Source organism: Mercenaria mercenaria, chromosome 8 (genome assembly GCF_021730395.1).
Source record: "Mercenaria mercenaria strain notata chromosome 8, MADL_Memer_1, whole genome shotgun sequence".
NCBI lineage: Eukaryota > Metazoa > Mollusca > Bivalvia > Venerida > Veneridae > Mercenaria > Mercenaria mercenaria.
This window is the reverse complement of record NC_069368.1, coordinates 21,635,530-21,657,137: the sequence shown is the minus strand read 5'-3', so window position 1 is coordinate 21,657,137 and position 21,608 is coordinate 21,635,530. Positions and strand designations below refer to the sequence as shown.

Sequence of the window (21,608 nt, the reverse complement as noted above, 5' to 3'; positions counted from 1 at the left end):
ACAACTGATTAAAATTGGTAACCAGAAAGCTTCAGGCCGCTAACATTTTTAATCAGTTCAAAAACCAACTTGGGTTCTGGGACGGCAACAGCTGTAAATGTGTTGCATGTAAATAATGCCTGGAGCTTTCTGCTGGTGGGTCCCGCAGACCAGCTTTTCCTAGTTTGCTTCCTGAGTTGCTTTGATTTGCACGTTTTGATGCTTTTCCTTATGTTTTTGCCTATTATTATGTCTTGATAGAGTTTGCAATGTTTATTGTAGTTTATTAATATGCTATGGCCTCTGCTTACCTTGTTGGCTGATTGCTTAGTATGTGCTATCTGTTTGCTTGTATGCTTCTGTGCTTATCATTGTATTACACATTGTCTGTATATGTGACATGCTTTCTTTTAAAGGTAACGGTAAAGGTAAGTTTTATTTACCGTCGTGAAACAATTAACATAAGCTCTACAGAGCTTTTCTGCGACCCTATATTAAGAACAGTTAAAACCAATAATACCTCACCCCAGCAATTTGGTGGTACACATTTACAACTGGGTCGACTGAGGCAATCGTGATAAAGTGCCTTGCCCAAGGACACACCGCAAAGGCAGTAGCCAGGATTCGAACCAGAGACTTCAGCTCGATCCGTAGGAAAGCGTCTTAGCCGTCTCCACTAATGCGTCTCGCTGTTTGTCATTTGCTACTTTGAGGAAGATGCTGATTAGTTCTTTCCAAATCGGGGGTGGGGTGGGGGGGGGGGGGGGGGGTGGTTGTTTTGTATTACAGATCTTATTTTCCTCTCTTATGGCAGTTTTTAGTCAGAAGTGTCTAGATCAGCAGCTTCATCACAGATTTTTACACTTGTAGTATTATACATGCTCAACCAGTTCTATTTCAATTTGTGTATTTTATAATTTCTCTTTTGTAGCTCTTTCAATACTTCGTTAAATTTATTTTATTTGTTGTATAGTCGTATAGTCGGTTCAAAAGCTCTTCAGAGCTTATATTTTGTAATGTTGTCTTCTTGCCGGCTCAAAATTAAACTTATTGTATTGTATTGTGTTGTATTATGTTGTATTATGTTGTATTGTATTGTATTGTATTGTAAATTCTTTTTCGCATAGAATGTCCACATGCGAGAAAGAGTTCAGGACACGGATTTATAAAGTTCATTTAACATCAAAACTTTTTTGTTTATGAGTATAATTTAATCATATCTTTCGAATTGTGTTAAAAAATGCAATATATTCAGTAATTAGAAAAATACAACTTCTTTTCGAAAGGTGTGCTTTTCGCACTTTAAATAGCCGTACCGCGTAATTGTACAGTTACTTCCGCTGGAAATCCCCAATCCAGGAAGAATGAATAATATTGCGAAGTTTAATGGAAACAGCGAATGTATATCTAGCTAGAATTTCACCTGTTTCCTTCTTAGTTCTATATACTAGTATGTAATATAAACCGTCATTTTATAAAAAATATTGCGAAAATAACATAAAAAAAGTCTTTTAAACAAGTATTAAAATTATGAAAACGAAAGTACCTAGGGGACTTACCTTTAAAACCCCAAAATGGTGAAATCCAATTTAACTGGTGTTCAGTAATGATGTATACAGTATAGATAAGGTAATAATCTGATTAGATTTACATTGTTTTAAATATTAAAGTCTTAGGTACTGTTTTTATCACTTAAGTGCTCATCCAGTCTTTGTGCCTTTGACTTTGTCTGGTCCAAGAAGTATAGTTGGAATAATTGACGTTTAAGATTGTTTTATATATCTTGACAAGTACACTTACCATCAAACTTTGATGGACTAAAATAATGGAGAATAAATCTAGGGCTGTCATTCAATTGGTCATAGTCACATTAACGATACCAATATATCGGAAGACAAATATCGACGATGCAGAGATCTTTATATCGATTATTAAATTAGATTAAGACCCTATTTGATCATGTGTGAGCTGTATACCTTCTTGTTAATGTTATTTTTAGTTTTATTGCCTACTTTTTATATTACTGTTTGATTCAACTGTTGGATTTATACGAAGGAATTTGAAGAACTGTAACAAACAATTCAAAGAAACAGCTTATATTTCACTTGTAAGATCAGTACTGGACTATTCATCTACAGTATGGGATCCATATCTCTCAAAAGATATAATGCGCATAGAAAACATTCAACGTCGTGCAGCGCGTTTTGTTCAAAATGACTATCGCCGTACAAGTAGTGTTTCACAAATGATGAACCAACTCGGCTGGAAACCATTAAAAGAACGAAGACGGGAACAAAGACTCACTCTCCTCTTCAAGATCGTCAACGACCTGGTAGCTATCCCCGCCGATCACTACATCGAGTTCAACCGACACACATCACGTAATAAACATCAGAAACAGATTAAAATCAAAGGAGTGCCAGATACAGACATATTTAAAAAAAAATTTTCCACGCACATTTATTGATTGGAATAACTTGCCAGAAAGTGCAGTGAACTGTGACACCATTAATAGTTTCAAAGGGACAATTTCTTGTGTCTAAATGACCTAAGCGCACACATGTTCCTGGATAATTTTTGCTCAGAGACTGAGTTCCTTTCCAGATACAGATACAGATTGTGTTGTATTTGTATTTATGAAATAAATAAAAATTAATAAAATCTTTCATCTTTTAATATTTTGCTTTCACAGTAAAGTTCAAGTTCACTCCTCTTTTGCATTTATCCTACTTTACAACTTAGTGAACTTACTAATAATAGGAAGTGGAGTTTGGTTTCAACCAGCTAAAACTGCATTTCTCTTCTACAGGTACCTATTTATTTATTTACATGTTTTTATTTATTTGTTAACTTGTTTCATACTCTGTCATTTTTTTACCATGCACTTACAATCGGTGCTGGCACGGCATGTTTGATTTTACTCCTGCCCAAGTTTTTGATCAAGATGGGCTCACAAATTTGTAGTGTTGCCACTGAAGGGCATGTTTAAGCTACGCCTTTTTTCTTGACTACACCCTGTTTTTCTACGAAGCCAAACAATTTGCTTTTCGTTCCACCCTTGGACTCATTTTTTTCCACTGTTTAAAGCCATCTCCAGTTCTTGTTATTAGTAAGTTCACTAAGTTGTAAAGTAGGATAAATGCAAAAGAGGAGTGAAGGCCAAATAAAGATGGAAGATTTTATTAATTTTTATTTATTTCATAAACACAAATACTACACAATCAAACAGTAATATGAAAATATGGTCCTGGTGAAGGTCCTGGAGGACTGAAACTGGTAGACATTAATAAATTTTAGTCCATTTTACCCCATTTTTGCTGTGTTGTTCCTCCCTCCCCCTTATTATTTGTTAGTAATATGAAAAGTAGGCAATAAAACTAAAAATAACATTAACAGGAAGGTATATAGCATGCACATGAACAAATAGGTTCTTAATCTAACTTAATAATTGATATAATATGGATGTATTGTTGATATTTGTCTTCCGATATATCGGTAATGTCGATATGCCTAAGACTCAATGAATGAAAGCCCTACTGTAGATTGTAAAAAAAACAATGGTGAATTTATAAATTATTTCTAAGATTTACCGATTATCTGTAACATCTTGGACAGACTATTAGAGGATGAGCAAGCTCATTAGTAAGGTGCAACATTAAAACAAGTTATTCAGTTATTTAGATTATAAGTCTAGATAATTCTAACATGTCTAAAGACTAATAAAATTGTTTTTAATTTGTGAGATAAAATTGACATACAGATAAAATCTTCACTGTTCCATAATTGAATTGATTAAACACTTTATCCCTTAAAATCAAGTTCACCATCGGTCAGAAGCATTCAGATGCCACAACTGCTGAAAATCTTGTCAAAATCAGGAGGTATTTAAATTATTTACAATGGCATAGAATTTTTTTTACAAAAATTGCTGCCATGTGATTCCACTTTCAGTATGCAGTTGTGCATGTGCAAAGGACTGACTTGTGAGGGCACCTACGGCGTTCTTAAATATATGCGCATCCAAGCAGTCATCCAACATAGCAGGCCCGGATCTAGCAAATTATTGGGAAGGGGCACTAGTTTAGAATGAAAGCATCACCAGCTCCGAAACTAATCTTTAAAAATATCATAACATTCACCTGTGTAAACATAGACCCTTAAACTTGCCACACTGTTCCTGCTTTTTTTAAAACGTAGACCTTCAAACTTGCCATACCTTTCCCTTGTTTATGTAATAATATTATGTAAGGGGAGAAAGAAGAGAATTTATGTAAAAAAGTGAATTGAGTTGTAGGGGGTAGCATTTGAATTTAGAGAAAAAGTAAATGTTTTTATTGACGATAAAGTGGAATACTGATTGTAAGGCTGTAGTGAGTATCCCAAGTACTCGGAGTTGGATATCTACAAGTTAAACCTGAAATTCAGTTACAAATACTCGTAACCTCTGGGATCGCTAAATCTCCATATTTATGAGCAGTAAAATCTAATAGTAGCATTAATTCATTTGCATTCAAGAAGCTTCATAAACCTTGAAACAAAAGTAGTTTATGTACTGTATATAATATGCTACCTTCTAAAGTAGTAGTGTTAACTTACGTTTTAGAATAAAGAAATCGAAATGTGTGAAAATTATTTGAATTTTGTTACTCAGATTTCTTCAAATCATTCCAATTTGAAATAAACATCCTCATCTTACTTTTAACATAATAAAATTTGTATTAAGCTGAAAAAATGAAAATACTGCAAATAATGTTATGTCATATTGACTCTCGCAAACATACTGAAATGCTCCTGCAAATTTTTTGTCTGCGTAGCCGTAACTTAGAAATTAGTTTTCACTGTTGCTGATGTTTTGATGCTTAGAGTTCCTGTTCCTTTCTGCCTCTACTTTTAATTAGACTTGTGCATATGATGACATAGTACACATTTATATTGGCATGATCATTTCATTGTTTATTTAAGTTGATTGTGTCTGTATTGTGCTTGTAATGAGATTAGTGGTTCAATCTGTGAATTTTCATTCCTGGCTCATGGACCGGATGGGATCTCTACACAACCGTAATTGTTTGACTGTTGAGAAATATGCAAACAATTTGGTTAGACTGCTGAAAAGTGCTCTTGAATTATCTGTTACAATAAATCACTGACTGAAAATCATATATTTTCAGATGTAAAGAAGTGTATGTAGGAAAAGGAAAGAAAAAGAGCAAGATGGCTGTAAGTAAAACAATGACATCCAGACAGATGTCAGGCCACATGTCAATGGATACAGATCCATTATCCCCACAAAATGACAACAGATCTCCAATATTCAGTCTCAGCAGCAATAATATGTCCGCAGATGCACTGGCTGGACCTCAAGGTGGGTTATTCTTTATCTATATGAAAAGTGTACCTTTTAGGGTTTTTGCTGTTTTAAGATAGTTTTGCTATAATTTGTATGTATATTTAGGTAAATTATAATACTGTTGAACAATTACTGAAATGCAATTCATTAATATTTCACACAAAAACACATTTATGTAGATTTTGGTAATTTGCAAATTGTCCCAATTAAGACAATTTCCGAGAGCATTTTCCCAATTCCACCGGTGTCGGTGGCATTCCCAAATTGATGAAAAAAAGGCCTGGTGATCTCCTGTTTTTGCTTAAAATACATGGAGGAGTTGCTTTAATTGTTTTCCCTTTAACTAATACAAAGCATGGAGGCTCTGTTTTTAGCTCGCCTGTCTCATTGTGACAGAGTGAGCTTTTGTGATCACCTGTTGTGCATCCGTCCATCCACAATTTCCTTGTGAACACGATAGAGGCCACATTTTGTATTTGAGTTTATCAAACTTGCACACAACTTGTATAGGTATAAAGTCTTGGTTCCTTTCAAAAACTGGCCAGATCCCATCATGGGTTCCAGAGTTATGGCCCCTTCAGGGGCCAAAATTTACCATTTTTGGCTTGTGAACACGATAGAGACCACATTTTGCAATCAGCTATTATCAAACTTACACACAACTTGTATTGGCATAATATCTTGGTTCCTTTCGAAAACTGGCTAGATCCCATCATGGATTGCAGAGTTGAGGCCCCTTAAAGGGATAAAATTGCTATTTTTGGCTTGTGAACACGATAGAGACCACATTTTGCAATCAGCTATAACCAAACTAACACACAACTTGTATTGGCATAATATCTTGGTTCCTTTCGAAAACTGGCCAGATCCCATCATGGGTTCCAGAGTTACGGTCCCTTAAAGGGTCAAAATTTGCTATTTTGGCTTTTGCAGACATAAAGAGACCTCATTTACAGTTTGATTTTATACAAACTTGCAAAATATCTTCAACAACAATAAATCTTGGTTTCCATGATGAATCTGTAAGATCCAATGATAGGTTCCAGAGTTACGGCCCCTGATTGACTCCTGAAAGAGCCAAAATTTGGTAATTTTTACCTTGTGACCACGATAGAAGTGACATTCTATATTTGATTTTAAGCACACTTACACACAAATTAAGTCACAATAAGATCTCAGTTCCTTTCGAAAACTGGCTAGATTTCATTATGGGTTTTAGCAGCAAAATTTTATATTTTATAGTCTTTTCAGCATTATAGAGGTTTCATTTATGCTTTGATTCAATACAGACTTGCACAGAATGATTATCATGATGATTTCTAGGCCTGGATCCAAACTGGGTCTTGTAGGGTCAAAAACTAGGTCATCAGGTCAAATCAAAGGAAAAGCTTGTTAACAACCTAGAGGCCACATTTATGACCTTATCTTCATGAAACTTGGTCAGAATGTTTATCTTGATGATATCTAGGCCAAGTTTGAAATTGGGTCATATGGGTCAGAAACTAGGTCATAAGGTCAAATTAAAGGAAAAGCTTGTTAACATCCTTCAGGCCACATTTATGATCCTATCTTCATGAAACTTGGTCAGAATGTTTATCTTGATAATTCCTTGGCCAGTTTTGAAACTGGGTCATATATGGTCAAAAACTAGGTCACCTAGTCAAATCAAAGGAAAAGCTTGTTAACACTCTTGTTCATTTGATGTGCATGAAACTTGGTCAGAATGTTTGTCTTCATGAAATATCGTATAAATTTTTATCTGGGTCATGTGGGGTCAAAAACTAGGTCACCAGATCAAATAAAAGAATAAGCTTGTTTACATCCAAGGGGGCAGGTTTTTGATTCCATCTTCATAAAATTTGGTCAGATTGTTATCTTGATGATTTAAAATCTGGGTCATGTGGGGCCAATAACTAGGTCACTAGGTCAAATCATAGGAAGAGCTAGAGGCTACTTTTTTTCTCCAATCTTCCCGAAACTTTGAAAGTTTTTTTTTTGCATGAAATTTTGGACAAGTTCGAATCTGGGTCATGTGGTGTAAAAAATACGGTAGCTAGGTCAAATCAAAGAAAATGCTTGTTTACTTTCAAGAGGCCACGTTTTTTGGTCTAATGTTAATGAAAATTGGTCAGAATATTTGTCTCCATGAAAACTCTAGGTAAAACATGTTTACACTGTTTTGGTGTGTTACACAGGTCAGCTACCTAGGGCCATCTTGGCCCTCTTGTTTTCCAACTCAATAATACTACCTCTACCTTTTGAGACTTCAGTATTGTGGTAGAATGTCCATGAAGACTGAAATGAAAAATGTAGTGACATTACAAAAAATTTTCAGTTTTCTTTTCTAACCCATTGAGGCTTGGAAGTTGTCACTCTTTATATAAAAAGAATATCCTTTTAACATGCCTTAAAGACCCAGAACAACCTTGTGAAATACATACATTTCACAGCAATTTTGTGTGTGGCATTATGCTGGAAATTGTTATTTCAGATGCAAGTAGAAGATCAACACAAGAGTTGAAACAAGAAGCTAAACATGCAGGAAGCAGGCCTGAACATCTTAGTATAGGTAAGGTTGAAACTTAATGTCTTCAGACAGACCAGGACATCTGAATATGGGTAAGCTGGTAATTTAGTACTTCAAGGCAGACCTGGACATCTGAATAAAGGTAAGCTAGTAATTTAGTACTTTTGGGCAGACCTGGACATCTGAGTAATTGTAAGCTAGTAATTTAGTATTTCAGGCCAAACCTAGACATCTGAATAAAGGTATACATGTACTAGTAATTTAGTATTTTTGGACACCTTGACATCTGAATAAAGGGAAGCTAGTAATTTAGTATTTTAGTATTTCCGGGCAGACCTTGACATTTGAGTAAATGTAAGCTAGTAATTTAGTATTTTTGGACAAACCTGGACATTTGAGCTTATTTAAATGTAAGTTGGTAATTTAGTATTTCCAGGTAGACCTTGACATCTGAATAAAGATGAGCTTTTAATTTAGTATTTCCGGTCAGACCTGGACAACTGAATATAGTTAGGCTAGTAGCTTATCTCCTAGCAGACCCCAATATCTGAATACAGGTGACTTAGTCATTTAGTGTCTCTGAGGGATTTCCAACATCTGAATATTGATGAACTTGTAATTTAGTGTCTACAGGCAGACTGTAACATCTGAATTAGAGAAAGCTGGTAATTTAGTATTTCTAAACGGACCTGAACATCAAAATATAGGCAAGCTTGTAATTTTGTATTACTGAAAAGCCCAAATTTCAAAACATGATTATGCAAGTATGTTCTTGGATATCTCTAGACAGAATTTACAAATTTTAATTTTAGTGTGCTGAATGCATTTCAGAAGTTTAAACCTTATCTGATGTATGAAAGATGATGTAAAATGTTATATACAAATTATGCTGTGAACTTTGTTTTTTAGGTAATTGTAATGAATATACTGACTTTAGTAGTTTGGGTTTGCCAAAAAGGCGGCCATGTTTTCTGTCTGATCTTCCTGAAACCTGGTCAGATGGCAGGTCAGTCATGAATTCTAGGCAAAGTACCAAATGAGGACATTTAGACACACACAAAAATCGGAGTAATTTACGTTTAGTTGATGTACAGCTTTTCTTTCTTTTTTTCACATTGAATATTTATAAACAACGCATTCAGCTTTGAAAAGTTAATTTTATTCCTTCCTTTTGAATATTTGTAGAGAAGCTGCCGCCAAAATCAGTGTATCGGTCTAGAAGTGGACAAAGAGAGGAACTTGACCAGGTTGGGTCAGAGCTACAAGCACAGATACACGACAAGTTGGAGGATATGTCAATAAACAAAGGACAGGATAGCAGCTACAGTTCGATGAGTTCAGGAGATAGTTTCAGCTGTAGTAGCATGCCGTCTGCTAACTGGGAGGATGAACTGAAGCAATACACAGATAAAATGCCACCAGATATAAGAATGGGATATATTGATGTGTTAATTCTATACTGTGAGGAGGACCGAGAGCAAGCAGAAAAGTTTCAACAACATTTGAGAGAGGAAATCGATGTTCCGAATGGCCCTGTGCAAACTTTACTATATGATGATGCTGATATGCAGGCTATTTGTGGTTCTAAAATACAGCATTTAGCTAAAGGTGTTGAGAGAAGCACATACGTTTTTATATTCATGACTAAAAACTTTATAGACGATAAGTGGTGTGAATTTTCTAGTGAAAGTTGTTTAATGGAGGCTATCACAAACCCATCGAAGCAATGGTGTGTTGTTCCCGTTTACACTGAAAAACGTAATTCGTCCTTCAGGGTTCCTATGGGACTGAACACTTTAAAAGGGATTAACTACTATAATAATGACAGGTTTTATAAAAATGGTGTCGCAAGATTGATAGGAGATAAGACTTGTGTACGGGTTCAGGCAAATGAGGAGCATAAAATTAAACAGAAGAGATGGCTAGAAGAATACAAGAGAAATCAGATAGTTATAAGAGAAAAACAGCGTAGACTTCAAGAATATGAGAAAGCACAAACACAGCAGTTGCTAGACTGGCTCGAAGAAGAAACAAAAAGATTGATTCATGCAGGTTTGCTCCCCAATTTTCTGCCCCATTCTTTTTCTGAGAGTGACATATCAAGCCGTGATTCAACTATGTCACATTCTTCAAGTTCCAGTAGCTTGAAGCCAGTCCACTCACAAAATCCAGCAGTAGCAAGACATTTCCAACAGTTTATTGCGCAGCAAAAAGTTCTTAATTATAATTCAGGATATTACTCCCCGGAGCAAATCGGGATTATGGAACAAGTTTACGGCAGTACAAGTCCAGTAACGCCAGGTTATCCCAATGTTAGTCCACCTGTGATGAATGCGTATCCAGGTCAGAGTCCTGGTCAGTTTGGCCCAGGTCAGTATGGTCAGGGTCAGGGTTATTTCCCTCCTGTTCAGAATTCTGCTTCGTACCAACAACAGTATCAACATCATGTGAAGAGAAGCACGTCCCAGACCAGTGCAGACATGGGACCATCAACAGAATTCATTCTGCACACAGAGACGGGAGACATTTCAGTTACAGTGCCATCTGTGTTGGCGGAGAGAATTAAGGATCTACCAGAAGATGAACAACAGAACGCAGTGCAAAGTTACTGCCAGCAGATGGCTATTAAACAACAACAAGAACAACAGACAGTTGCAAATCAGCAGTGGATTGCTGCTCAGAATCAGTATGCTACTAGTCAAAGGTTGTCCTCCTTGGAGATGGAGAACAGAAATCTGTCACAAGTCATCAGTCCTGGTGGTGCATATCCGCAAGCTCCGTTTTATCAAAGAAATTCAAACACTCTTCGGGAAGCAGTTCCAAATTTTGACGCTATAGGACAATCAATGAGTTCTGGAAGCTACCGGTCAGGAAGTTCTGACAATGAGACTTCAAGATCAATGCAGAGTGGTTTATCCAGTCGAATGGAATTCAACCAGCCTGGACCTAGTGTAGGTCAGCTTGGCAGTAATATGGATGGAAACAGGAGTGAGTTGCAAGGTATCTTCCTAAAAATAAAAAATATCTTTTTAGTCTCGAACTGGTTGAAAACCAGTTTTGGTGACTGTATTTTTGCACCATGTCTGTCATTCTGCAAGTCTATAACTCTGTCATCCATCAAGGGATTTTAATATTACAGGGCATAAATGTTCCCCATATTGATATGATGTGTTGCTCACAACACTCAAGCCCTTAGTTCAAGGTCAGACTTAGAGGTCAAAGGTTAATCAGGCCTGTTTCATGTACTGTTAATACTAGTGATATTGATGTTACCTTACACATGTTACCCAGAAGCAGATAGGCTGTTTGTAAAACCCAGACCCTAGCAAAACGGTCAAGGTCACACTTGTATGTAAACGATTTTAGGTCATTTTAGCTCCACTGTGAAAAGAAAAGGAAGTATATAGGTAATACCTATTTCTTTTTCAAATCATAGGGCTTTGAAATGAAGACAATTGTCCATATATTTCTCAAAAATAGATTAATTATGTCTCCCCAGGAGACATATTGTTTTTGCCCTGTCCGTCCGTCTGTCCGTCCTTCCGTCCGTCCGTCCATACGTCACACTTCATTTCCGAGCAATTACTGGAGAACCATTTGACCTAGAACCTTCAAACTTCATAGGGTTGTAGGGCTGCTGGAGTAGACGACCCCTATTGTTTTTTGGGTCACTCTGTCAAAGGTCAAGGTCACAGGGGCCTGAACATTAAAAACCATTTCCGATCAATAACTAGAGAACCACTTGACCCAGAATGTTGAAACTTCATAGGATGATTGGCCATGAAGAGTAGATGACCCCTATTGATTTTGGGATCACTCCGTCAAAGGTCAAGGTCACAGGGGCCTGAACATTAAAAACCATTTCCGATCAATAACTAGAGAACCACTTGACCCAGAATGTTGAAACTTCATAGGATGATTGATCATGAAGAGTAGATGACCCCTATTGATTTTGGGGTCACTCCGTCAAAGGTCAAGGTCACAGGGGCCTGAACATTGAAAACCATTTCCGATCAATAACCAGAGAACCACTTGACCCAGACTGTTGAAACTTCATAGGATGATTGGTCATGAAGAGTAGATGACCCCTATTGATTTTGGGGTCACTCCATCAAAGGTCAAGGTCACAGGGGCCTGAACATGGAAAACCATTTCCGATCAATAACTAGAGAACCACTTGACCCAGAATGTTGAAACTTCATAGGATGATTGTGCATGCAAAGTAGATGACCCCTATCGATTTTGGGGTCACTCCATTAAAGGTCAAGGTCACAGGGACCTGAACATTGAAAACCATTTCCGGTTAGTAACTTGAGAACCACTTGACCCAGAATGTTGAAACTTAATAGGATGATTGGTCATAAAGAGTAGATGACCCCTAACGATTTTGGAGTCACTCTGTGAAAGGTCAAGGTCACAGGGGCCCGAACATTGAAAACCATTTCCGGTCAGTTACTTGAGAACCACTTGACCCAGAATGATGAAACTTCATAGGATGATTGATCATGCAGAGTAGATGAACCCTAACGATTTTAGGGTCACTCTGTTAAAGGTCAAGCCCACAGGGGCCTGAACATGGAAAACCATTTCCGATCAATAACTTGAGAACCTCTCGAGCCAGAATGTTGAAACTTCATATGATGATTGTTCATGCAGAGTAAATGACCCTTATTGTTTTTGGGGTCACTCTGTTAAAGGTCAAGGTCACAGGGGCCTGAACATTGATAACTAGTTCCGATCAATAACTTGAGAACCACTTGACCCAGAATGTTGAAACTTCATAGGATGATTGAACATGCAGAGTAGATGACCCCTATTGATTTTGGGGTCAGTCTATCAAAGGTCAAGGTCACAGTGGCCTGTTCATGTAAAATCATTTTTTTGAAATAACTTGAGAACCACTTGACCTACAATGTTGAAACTTAATAGGATGATTGGACATGCAGAGTAGATGACCCCTTTTTATTTTGAGGTCACTTGATCAAAGGTCAAGGTCACAGGAGCCTGAACAGTGACTTGAGAACCACTAGGCCACGAGTGTTGAAATTTAGCGGGTTGACTGGACATGCCAAGTAGATGATCCCTATTGCAGCCAACCATCAGTGTCTCTTTGACTTTCGCTCCTGACCGCTAATGACTTCTTGCCTATAGGACTTTGCATTGGGGGAGACATGCGCTTTTTTACAAAAGCATTTTCTAGTTGACAATATTTTAACCAGAAGATTAGAGTTATGAGCAATTATTATTTTCATAATTTTAAAAGAAAATTTTGTGATAAGGAAATGTAACTCTTCTTGAACATGGAAAGCAGAAACATAAAAGGGACATAATATATTGAATATTTTCTGTTTGAGTGCATTTGATTTAACATATGATTCTGTTCCCTAAAAATATAGGACATTTGGAACAGTCTGATTACATCAAAAAGCTCTGGCAGAGACTAGAACCAAGAAATTCTCACACCTAAGGCAGACACTCTACCTCTTCCCTATAACAGCAGTAGCTATAGCTAGGCAGTTCAAGTGCGAGGGTTTGACACTAACAGTGTCATGGGGGCCCAAGGATCCCAAATTTTGAGAATGACACCCACTTCTTAAAGCAGGAGATTCCTCATGGATACCTAATTATCTTGGCCAATAATTGATGAAAATAAAGATAAATACCTGTTTGAAAACTATTACAAGGCAAGGGTCTCAACATCATGCCAGATTTAATGTAAACTAAAACTCTCAATAAATGGTCGTAAATACATGATGCCATTGGTTTTATATATCACATTAGAAGGGATTCCAAAGTATGAGGAGGACCCCCAGATTTAAAAAGTAGAGATTCCTTTGAGCATCCTGTTCAAATAAGTTAGTGTTGAACCCTGAGTGCACCCCTGTTCTCTTCCCGACAACATTATTTAATGACCTGATTGGTGTACTTTGGATTATCAGCATATTTGCTTTATTACATAATGACATTTTCGTGTAAAGATAGAATATAATCTAATTTTGCCAACATTTTAATTGGTCAAAACTGCTCAAATTTCTCTGACATGTTTCTTAGAGTATGAACTTACTAACTGGTAGTACCAGTGAAATATAACTTACACTGAATATTTTATATTGAATTTTGCCCTTTTAGCAGCTGCAAACGGCAAAAACAGTGGGCTTTGTCCAGATTTAAGCAGTCATTTTACAAGTTTCAAGAGGATTTCAATTGTTAGGAAATTACAGTTACAAACTAGATAACTTTCAGCAACACATTAAGACATTAGCATTCACTGTCAGTCAGTATTACGACTAAGATTGACTGTCATTCATTCTTTCCATTGATTCATAGACAGAGTCTGTTGTATACATTTTTAATCATAACCGGTGCACCTATTAAAACCACTATATTTTGAAAAATCGAAGTATGCAAACAGCTTTGGTATGGCCTCTTAGAAAGTATAGCTGTTGCGATCACCTTTTTATTTTTATGCCCCCGGCATCTACTGATGCGGGAGGCATATAGTGATTGTCCTGTCTGTTCGTTCGTCCGTTTGTCCGTCTGTCTGTACGAGGTTAACCAAATGGGACCGTTACGTCTAGCATCAATACACCTTACTAGAATAACTTGATACTAATGCAGATATAACCTGTGACCATTCCTCATCTTCAGACATCACCTGACCTCAGTTTGACCTTGACTTTGACCTCATTTTGGACTTAGGTTGCTTTAAATGGGCCATCTCTTGGTTAACCAAATGGGACCGTTTCTTCTAGCATCAATACCCCTTACAAGAATGAATTGATACTAATGCAGATGTAACCTGTGACCATTCCTCATCTTCAGACATCACCTGACCTGAGTTTGATCTTGACCTTGAACTTGACCTGGTTTTGGACTTAGGTTGCTTTGTATCGACAAGGATGCCACCGGGGGCATCAAGCGTTTATTGAACGCAGCTCCTTGTTTGTATGTAAGCTGGTATCTCATTTAAGTACTGATGTATATTTGAATGTTCTTTTATTTTTAGCTCATCTGATTTTTTGAAAAAAAATGATGAGTTATTGTCATCACTTGAGCGGTTGTCGGCGTCGGCGTCGGCGTCTGCGTCGGCGTTGCCTGGTTAAGTTTTATGTTTAGGTCAGCTTTTCTCCTAAACTATCAAAGCTATTGCTTTGAAACTTGGAAGACTTGTTCACCATCATAAGCTGACCATGTATAGCAAGAAACATAACTCCATCTTGCTTTTTGCAAGATTTATGGCCCCTTTTGTACTTAGAAAATATCAGATTTCTTGGTTAAGTTTTATGTTTAGGTCAACTTTTCTCCTAAACTATCAAAGCTATTGCTTTGAAACTTGGAATACTTGTTCACCATCATAAGCAGACCCTGTACATCAAGAAACATAACTCCATCTTGATTTTTGCAAGAATTATTGCCCCTTTTGGACTTAGAAAATCAGTTTTCTTGGTTAAGTTTTATGTTTAGGTCAGCTTTTATCCTAAACTATCAAAGCTATTGCTTTAAAACTTGCAACACTTGTTCACCATCATAAGCTGACCCTGTACAGCAAGAAACATAACTCCATCCTGCTTTTTGCAAGATTTATGGCCCCTTTTGGACTTAGAAAATATCAGATTTCTTGGTTAAGTTTTATGTTTAGGTCAACTTTTTCTCTTAAACTATCAAAGCTATTGCTTTGAAACTTGCAACACTTGTTCACCATCATAAGCTGACCCTGTACAGCAAGCAACATAACTCCATCCTGCTTTTTGCAATAATTATTGCCCCTTTTGGACTTAGAAAATCATTTTCTTGGTTGAGTATTATGTTTAAGGCAACTTTTCTCATAAACTATCAAAGCTATTGCTTTAAAACTTGCAACAGTTTTTCACAATCATAAGTGGACACTGTACATCAAGAAACATAACTCTATCCTGCTTTTTGCAAGAATGATGGCCCTTTTTAGACTTAGAAAATCATGGGTAGGACAATATTTCTATTATACAAAAAAAAATCAGATGAGCGTCAGCACCCGCAAGGCGGTGCTCTTGTTTTGTTTATAATCATATTATATTAAATTACGTACTGATGTATATTTAAATGATTTTTTTTTCTCTGTTCACTGATCTATTCAGAAGTATGTATCTATATATGTATATATGTTATGTGTGTGTAAAGTTTTGACTAAACGGGCTATATTCTTTGTAGCTCAAAAAAAAAAAAAAAAAGCTGTTAAGAAACTGCCAGTACATTTATTAAACCTAAATTACCTACATAGAATTTTTTTTTTTCAACGATTTCAGGAAATTTACCCAATCATAGCCTGCTTGAGCATGATGCTGGTACCAGTCTCAGTTCAAGAGCATACCCATCTGTACCTGAATGCCAGGAACAAGTATACCAGACAGAAAAAGTCAAAGAAACACAGTCTGATTCTGAGTCAGATGAAGATACTCCAAAAGAAAGTAGGAAGAAGAGGAAAGGGAAGGGGAAACATATTCACATTGTAAGTGAAAATAGACGAGCATTTTCAGAAGAATAATTCTAACAAGGGTTGATTTAAGAAATAATGTGTAACAAAAGAGTTTTAACACTATTTATGCATGATTGGCGGTTATACGTTGGGTGTAATACTATCACGAGGGCGTAGCCAGAGTGAAATTATTTGTACAACGTATTACTGCCCGAGTGTATTAAATAGTGTTAAAAGATGTGTTTGCTATAAATTATTTTGATTCTAATATGCCATTAATCTAAAACAGTAGATAAAATATAGAAGCGCTCTTTCTTTGTTGCAACAAAAACTTTGACGTCATCGCATGTTAACAAGACATCAGTCTAGTGTAAGAGAGTTTTAACAGAGACAAGCATATTAGAATTGTTTTGCTATTAATCAATGAAGTCAAGTATTGTATATTCCACATTTAAATAACAATGGTTTGTGCACAGAACAGTGAAAGAATAATATCAGCCGTGCCATGAGAAAACCAGCATCCACGCAGTCTGGTCAGGATCCATGCTGTTGCTAACAGTTTTCTAATTGCAATAGGCTTTGAAAGTGAACAGCATGGATCCTGACCAGACTGCGCGGATGCGCAGGCTGGTCTGGATCCATGCTGGTCACAAACCCACTATGTTGGTTTTCTCTTGGCACGGCTCATATAGTATTCGCTGTTGAGAGGTATATTCTCCCTTTTTTCAAATGTGTATGAGAATTCTACAAGTTTGATTATTAAATAGTTTTCTTCTCAACATCTTTGTGAAGTCATGTTATGTTAATGCATAGAAATGTATGTAAAAGTTAACATCCTTTAGATGTTGTGAAACAGAATTGTTTTTTCAACAGCACAAGACCTACATCTATCAACCTAAGAACGTTCAGATTGGCGATCATAATGTAGTACAGGAAGCCAGCAGCGAGAATGAGGGCTTGGAAGATGAGGAGATTGTAGCAGAGTTACCCGTGCCAGGAAACAAGACAGGTGTTGGGAATGATTCGCCAGTCAGGTAACACTTTACCAGTCAAAGTAAATACATGCACTAAAATGATAGGTGTGATCATCTACTTGTCTTATGACAAAATTTTTATTTAACCCTTACCGTGCTAGACATGATTGATTCTGACTTTGCGGGCAGTGTAGATCATGGTCAGCCTGCACATCCTTGCAGTCTGATCATGATCTGCACTGTTCGCTATTCAGTCAGAATCTTTTTGGTATGTACCCCTTTTAAAAACTTAATGATACTGTCCAAATTGGAAGATGGACAAGTTCATTATAGAAATTTAACAGGTAAGGGCTGAAGTTTCATGTTTTCAGATTGTATCGAAATTTAATGTCCATCTTGAGGCATGTCCCTGTAAAGTGTAATCAGGACAAAAGTATGTTCTATACCAAATAGCAAGCAAGTTAAAGAGGACATTGAAGACATTGGGCATCCAGCAAGCTGGCACATGTAAACCGTGTGTTAGCTAGTAGTCTGCAGGATTTTACTGACTTTAGGATTTCACAGATATGTTAAATTGTGTTATTCTAACATGGCTCAGTATGAGTCTGTGACTAGTAGACTGGTAAGAGAACAGTCTGACATTTGTTTTGTCACATTGCCGCATGATGTCTGGTTCATTATTGCTTGGATAAATATAGCCCGGATAATTTTTATTTAATAAATGTTTCAGTCAGCATTTAAGAATGAAAACCATCGGACCTTCTGGTAGTTTTTGACCATGGTTCGTAGTTCAGATGCTTAGATATTTATCCAATCAGTGTTCTGCCCTCATGGTTCAATTCCTGCTCATCAAAACTCTAAACCTTGCACAATCAGGCGACAAACCTTTCAAATGCCTTGATTATTGGATGACTAGAAATGATAAAGGTTTTTATTTTTCAACAGTTCTGACGAGAAGCAGCAGATGATGAAGGTCGATATTAAGCCAGGGTCAGAGACGCACGGAGAGATACAGGAACAGCCAAACTCTGCTGGGGCCAGCAGTTCCTGTCATGTTGATGCTGCTCCGTCAACTGTTAGGAACCTACCATCAGGTGTACCACAGGTGCAACAGGCAACAAAGCTGAAACTATTAACACAGGTAGGTTACAATAGACCTTTTTTTCTTCATTTTGGGAATGACACCTTTACTTGTTGAATCGGGAAAATGCTCTTTGAAATTGTCTTAATTTGAAAAAATTGCAAGTTACCAAAATCTAGGAAAAATGTTTCTTTTTGTGTCATGTTTACAAATATGTGATGGACTGCTGATAATTTGTTAACAGTATATTGTAACTGCTGTTTAAAGAACCAAAATATTGTATACAAAGTACCAAAACTTTTAAATAAACAGCAAAAACCCTGATAGTTAAACATTTGGGAATTTTAATTTCAGAACTGTGGTTTGTACCCTCCTTTCACAGAATATCCTGGGAGTGTTTATAGGGGAATTTACAGTAAATAAGATTTTGTAACTTAGGTTAGGATGACTGAAGGTTGTTTGTAACTGTTGAAAAAGGCCTTAAACATACATGCCATAATTTTTCCAGACCTTTCCGGGATTCTGAGTTAAAATTTCCGGGATTTTTACCCTTTGTCCGGGACATACACCGTGACATTAGTATTCGTCTGTTTCATGCATAAATATCATAAAAATTATATGCAGTTTCCGGAGATAAACATTGTTCCCTCGCTTAGGAATAATTTGTTGCAAATGTCTAGCTTTCTAAGGGAGGTAAATGAGGTAATTTACGTCTGTAGTTCGGCACGTGAATATTGGTTGCGTTCCCGAGGTAAACTGAATTGGGAGACTTGCTATATACGAAGAATTAACCTGGTCATCGTGATTTAGAATCCAGCTTATTTGGTATCTTTTTAAAGCTTAAAACTTTACCTAGAATCATTAATAAAATGGAATCCTCAAAGGAATGAAATAAATCTTGTAGATAAAATCGATATAAAATATTTCAGGTTGGGTCAATTTTCAAGGATCGGCCGGCAAAGGCATTCAATAGTCAAAAGTTTAATTTAGAATATGTGTGACAATCAATCTACATTTTGAAAGATTACAACCTTTTAAAATAATTATCGTTTAATTGACCGTTATTACCCATTTCTTCCAATCAAGGCTACATGTAGCTTCACGCCTACGTGCTAACAACAACGAGATTTTCGGCTATTGTTTCTAATATTAAATAATCATAAAACTGTTATTGATTGCATAATTTTGTCAATTCATAATCAGGGTCATCAAAATAGCTGACTGTAAATTAATCTGGGTCATCAAAAGATCGCAGTGCACAATATGAGTGGTGATCGGAGCTAGTTTAATCAACATGTGTCCCGCTCGAGGGCATGAAACTGATTATCGGATAATTAGGAATAAACAATGTGACACCGGTGACTGTTTATTGTGTTTTATTCATGTAAAATTCAACAATGTACAGGCAAAAAAAACTAGTTTTTTGGAGGGTTATTTTTGTTTTTCTGCATTTTTTATTTTCCGGGACATTTCAACACTGTCCGGGACACCGGGACGAGTATGTGACTTCCGGGACAATCCCAGACAATCCGGGACGTATGACATGTATGCCTTAAACCAAGTCAAACATTTCTGGCCAATTACTGTCAAAACAACAAATCACAACACACATGCCTGTTGTAATACTGATGGTGATTTATAGTATTATTTAAAAACGCTTCAAACTACTGCATAAATACATGCTTACTGTGCGTGTTTGTACTTAGAAGTAAAATATACATGTGTTGTTTTGAAATGTTATTCCTTTGACGTGTTGTACCATCAGAACTGTAATATATGGTGTAATTAATGGCTGTTTTGACCCACAGGCTCACTTCTCCCTGTTCTGAGAAAACCTCCTTATTTTCATTGGAGGGAGAAGTCACTTCTCTCAATTTTTCTGGGCTAGCTTAAACCCTGCTGTAAAGGCACATGTTTTTCGTGAGGTCAAAATTTCACAAATTTGAAATTTTGAGTATGTTCGCGAGGTTCAATATTCGCGAAATTGTAAAAATGGTATCATGCTTGAATTAGAATTATACTATTGGTGAATATTTACGCGAGAATTAATTTTCTCAAGATGTAGGGCCTTGCGAATATAGCGAAAATTTCTGGTTTTACAGTTTTGCTTGATTGTTTTATTTTAGGAGCTTACTACGATCAAAAGCGCCAAAGAAGAGGACATTGAAGAGGCTGAGGAAGTATTGCCAGATGTAAAAAATGTCGAACACGAATACAGTATGGAAAAGAAGTTTGAAAATAGCTCAAAGTTCGATGATGATAATAATGAAAACTTGGAACAAAAAACAAGGTTTGAAGAAAGCGTAAATCTAAATAGCACTTTTTCAACTGAAAAATCAAGCTCATTGAAAAGAAAGGAAATGCCGTTTGAAGAAAATTTTCAGAAACAAGATGTGAAACCAACTTGTGTAGCTAAACCAGTGGCAGCGGTTCAACCATTCAGTCCTACTGGAGCAGATGATGAATATGATGATAACTGTGATAATACAGATCCAAAAACTTTGGTAAAAACCAGTCAAACAACAAAGAAAACAGTATTATCAAATTCAGAGGGAGCATATAGCTCTGAACAAACTTATGTGAAACAAGCCTGGGGTGTGGATAATACTGCACCATCTGCGAGAACACGTACTGAACAGATGCAGAGAAATATTCCTGTTCAGGTTTTAACTAAAACAGTTGACTCAGGTGACACATTGAGGAATGGAAAACCCAATTTCTCAAGTTTAAAGCGTACTGATCCTCAAGAACTGTTATTCACCCAAATACCAGCAGTTGTTACAAATAATGGTGTAGGTAATGCAGCAAATGCACCTGGTCGTCGAGAGGTTGCCCTCGGAAATGATCCTTTGACACGGGAGACACAAGAAGGTACTGTAGCAAGTTATGGAACGCCCGTTTAGTGTTGAGCTTCCGTGGCCATAACAATCTTCTTGAGGTAACAGTCTAACAAATTGAGGGTGAATGCAAAAGAGGTCTAAGTGCACATAAATAAAAGAGCACTTTGACTTCTTTCGCATTCGCCCCTCGAAATACACACCTACAAAACCTCTACACATGCATTTTTAACTATATCTCCCAACACAATTCTCACCAAATTTCTCACTTTTTGATTATTTCTCATTTGTCAGACAAAATTCATTTTTAAGGCCTTACATTAATTTAAAATGATACATTAATATGAAAGGTATATAAATTACATGCACCTGTTTTCTGGACCTTTTTTTGCTCGCGCCTGTTAAGGTTCA

At 36.7% G+C, this 21,608-nt stretch overlaps 1 protein-coding gene across 2 annotated transcripts; it reads left to right on the top strand.

Moving 5' to 3' along the window:
* Positions 1-1,297: 1,297 nt before the first annotated feature.
* Positions 1,298-21,316, top strand: LOC123522900 (uncharacterized). 2 transcript variants are annotated; one of them, XM_053549506.1, is made up of 8 exons: positions 1,298-1,429; positions 5,148-5,341; positions 7,818-7,895; positions 9,039-10,853; positions 16,136-16,338; positions 17,179-17,339; positions 18,225-18,420; positions 20,487-21,316. In XM_053549506.1, the coding sequence occupies exons 2-8, from the start codon at positions 5,191-5,193 to the stop codon at positions 21,261-21,263; spliced, it is 3,381 nt and encodes a 1,126-aa protein (XP_053405481.1). In that variant the 5' UTR covers positions 1,298-1,429; positions 5,148-5,190; the 3' UTR covers positions 21,264-21,316. The 2 variants fall into 2 exon arrangements, with proteins under 2 accessions (XP_053405481.1, XP_053405479.1); XM_053549504.1 differs by lacking the exon at positions 1,298-1,429 and adding an exon at positions 1,454-1,608.
* Positions 21,317-21,608: the final 292 nt, after the last annotated feature.

Bases quoted from the DNA above. Each gene is read 5' to 3' on its own strand.
- LOC123522900 (XM_053549506.1), top strand. From the start codon at position 5,191: ATGGCTGTAAGTAAAACAATGACATCCAGACAGATGTCAGGCCACATG. The intron at 17,340-18,224 runs GTAACACTTTAC...ATTTTTCAACAG, and splicing joins GGGAATGATTCGCCAGTCAG to TTCTGACGAGAAGCAGCAGA. The intron at 18,421-20,486 runs GTAGGTTACAAT...GTTTTATTTTAG, and splicing joins AGCTGAAACTATTAACACAG to GAGCTTACTACGATCAAAAG.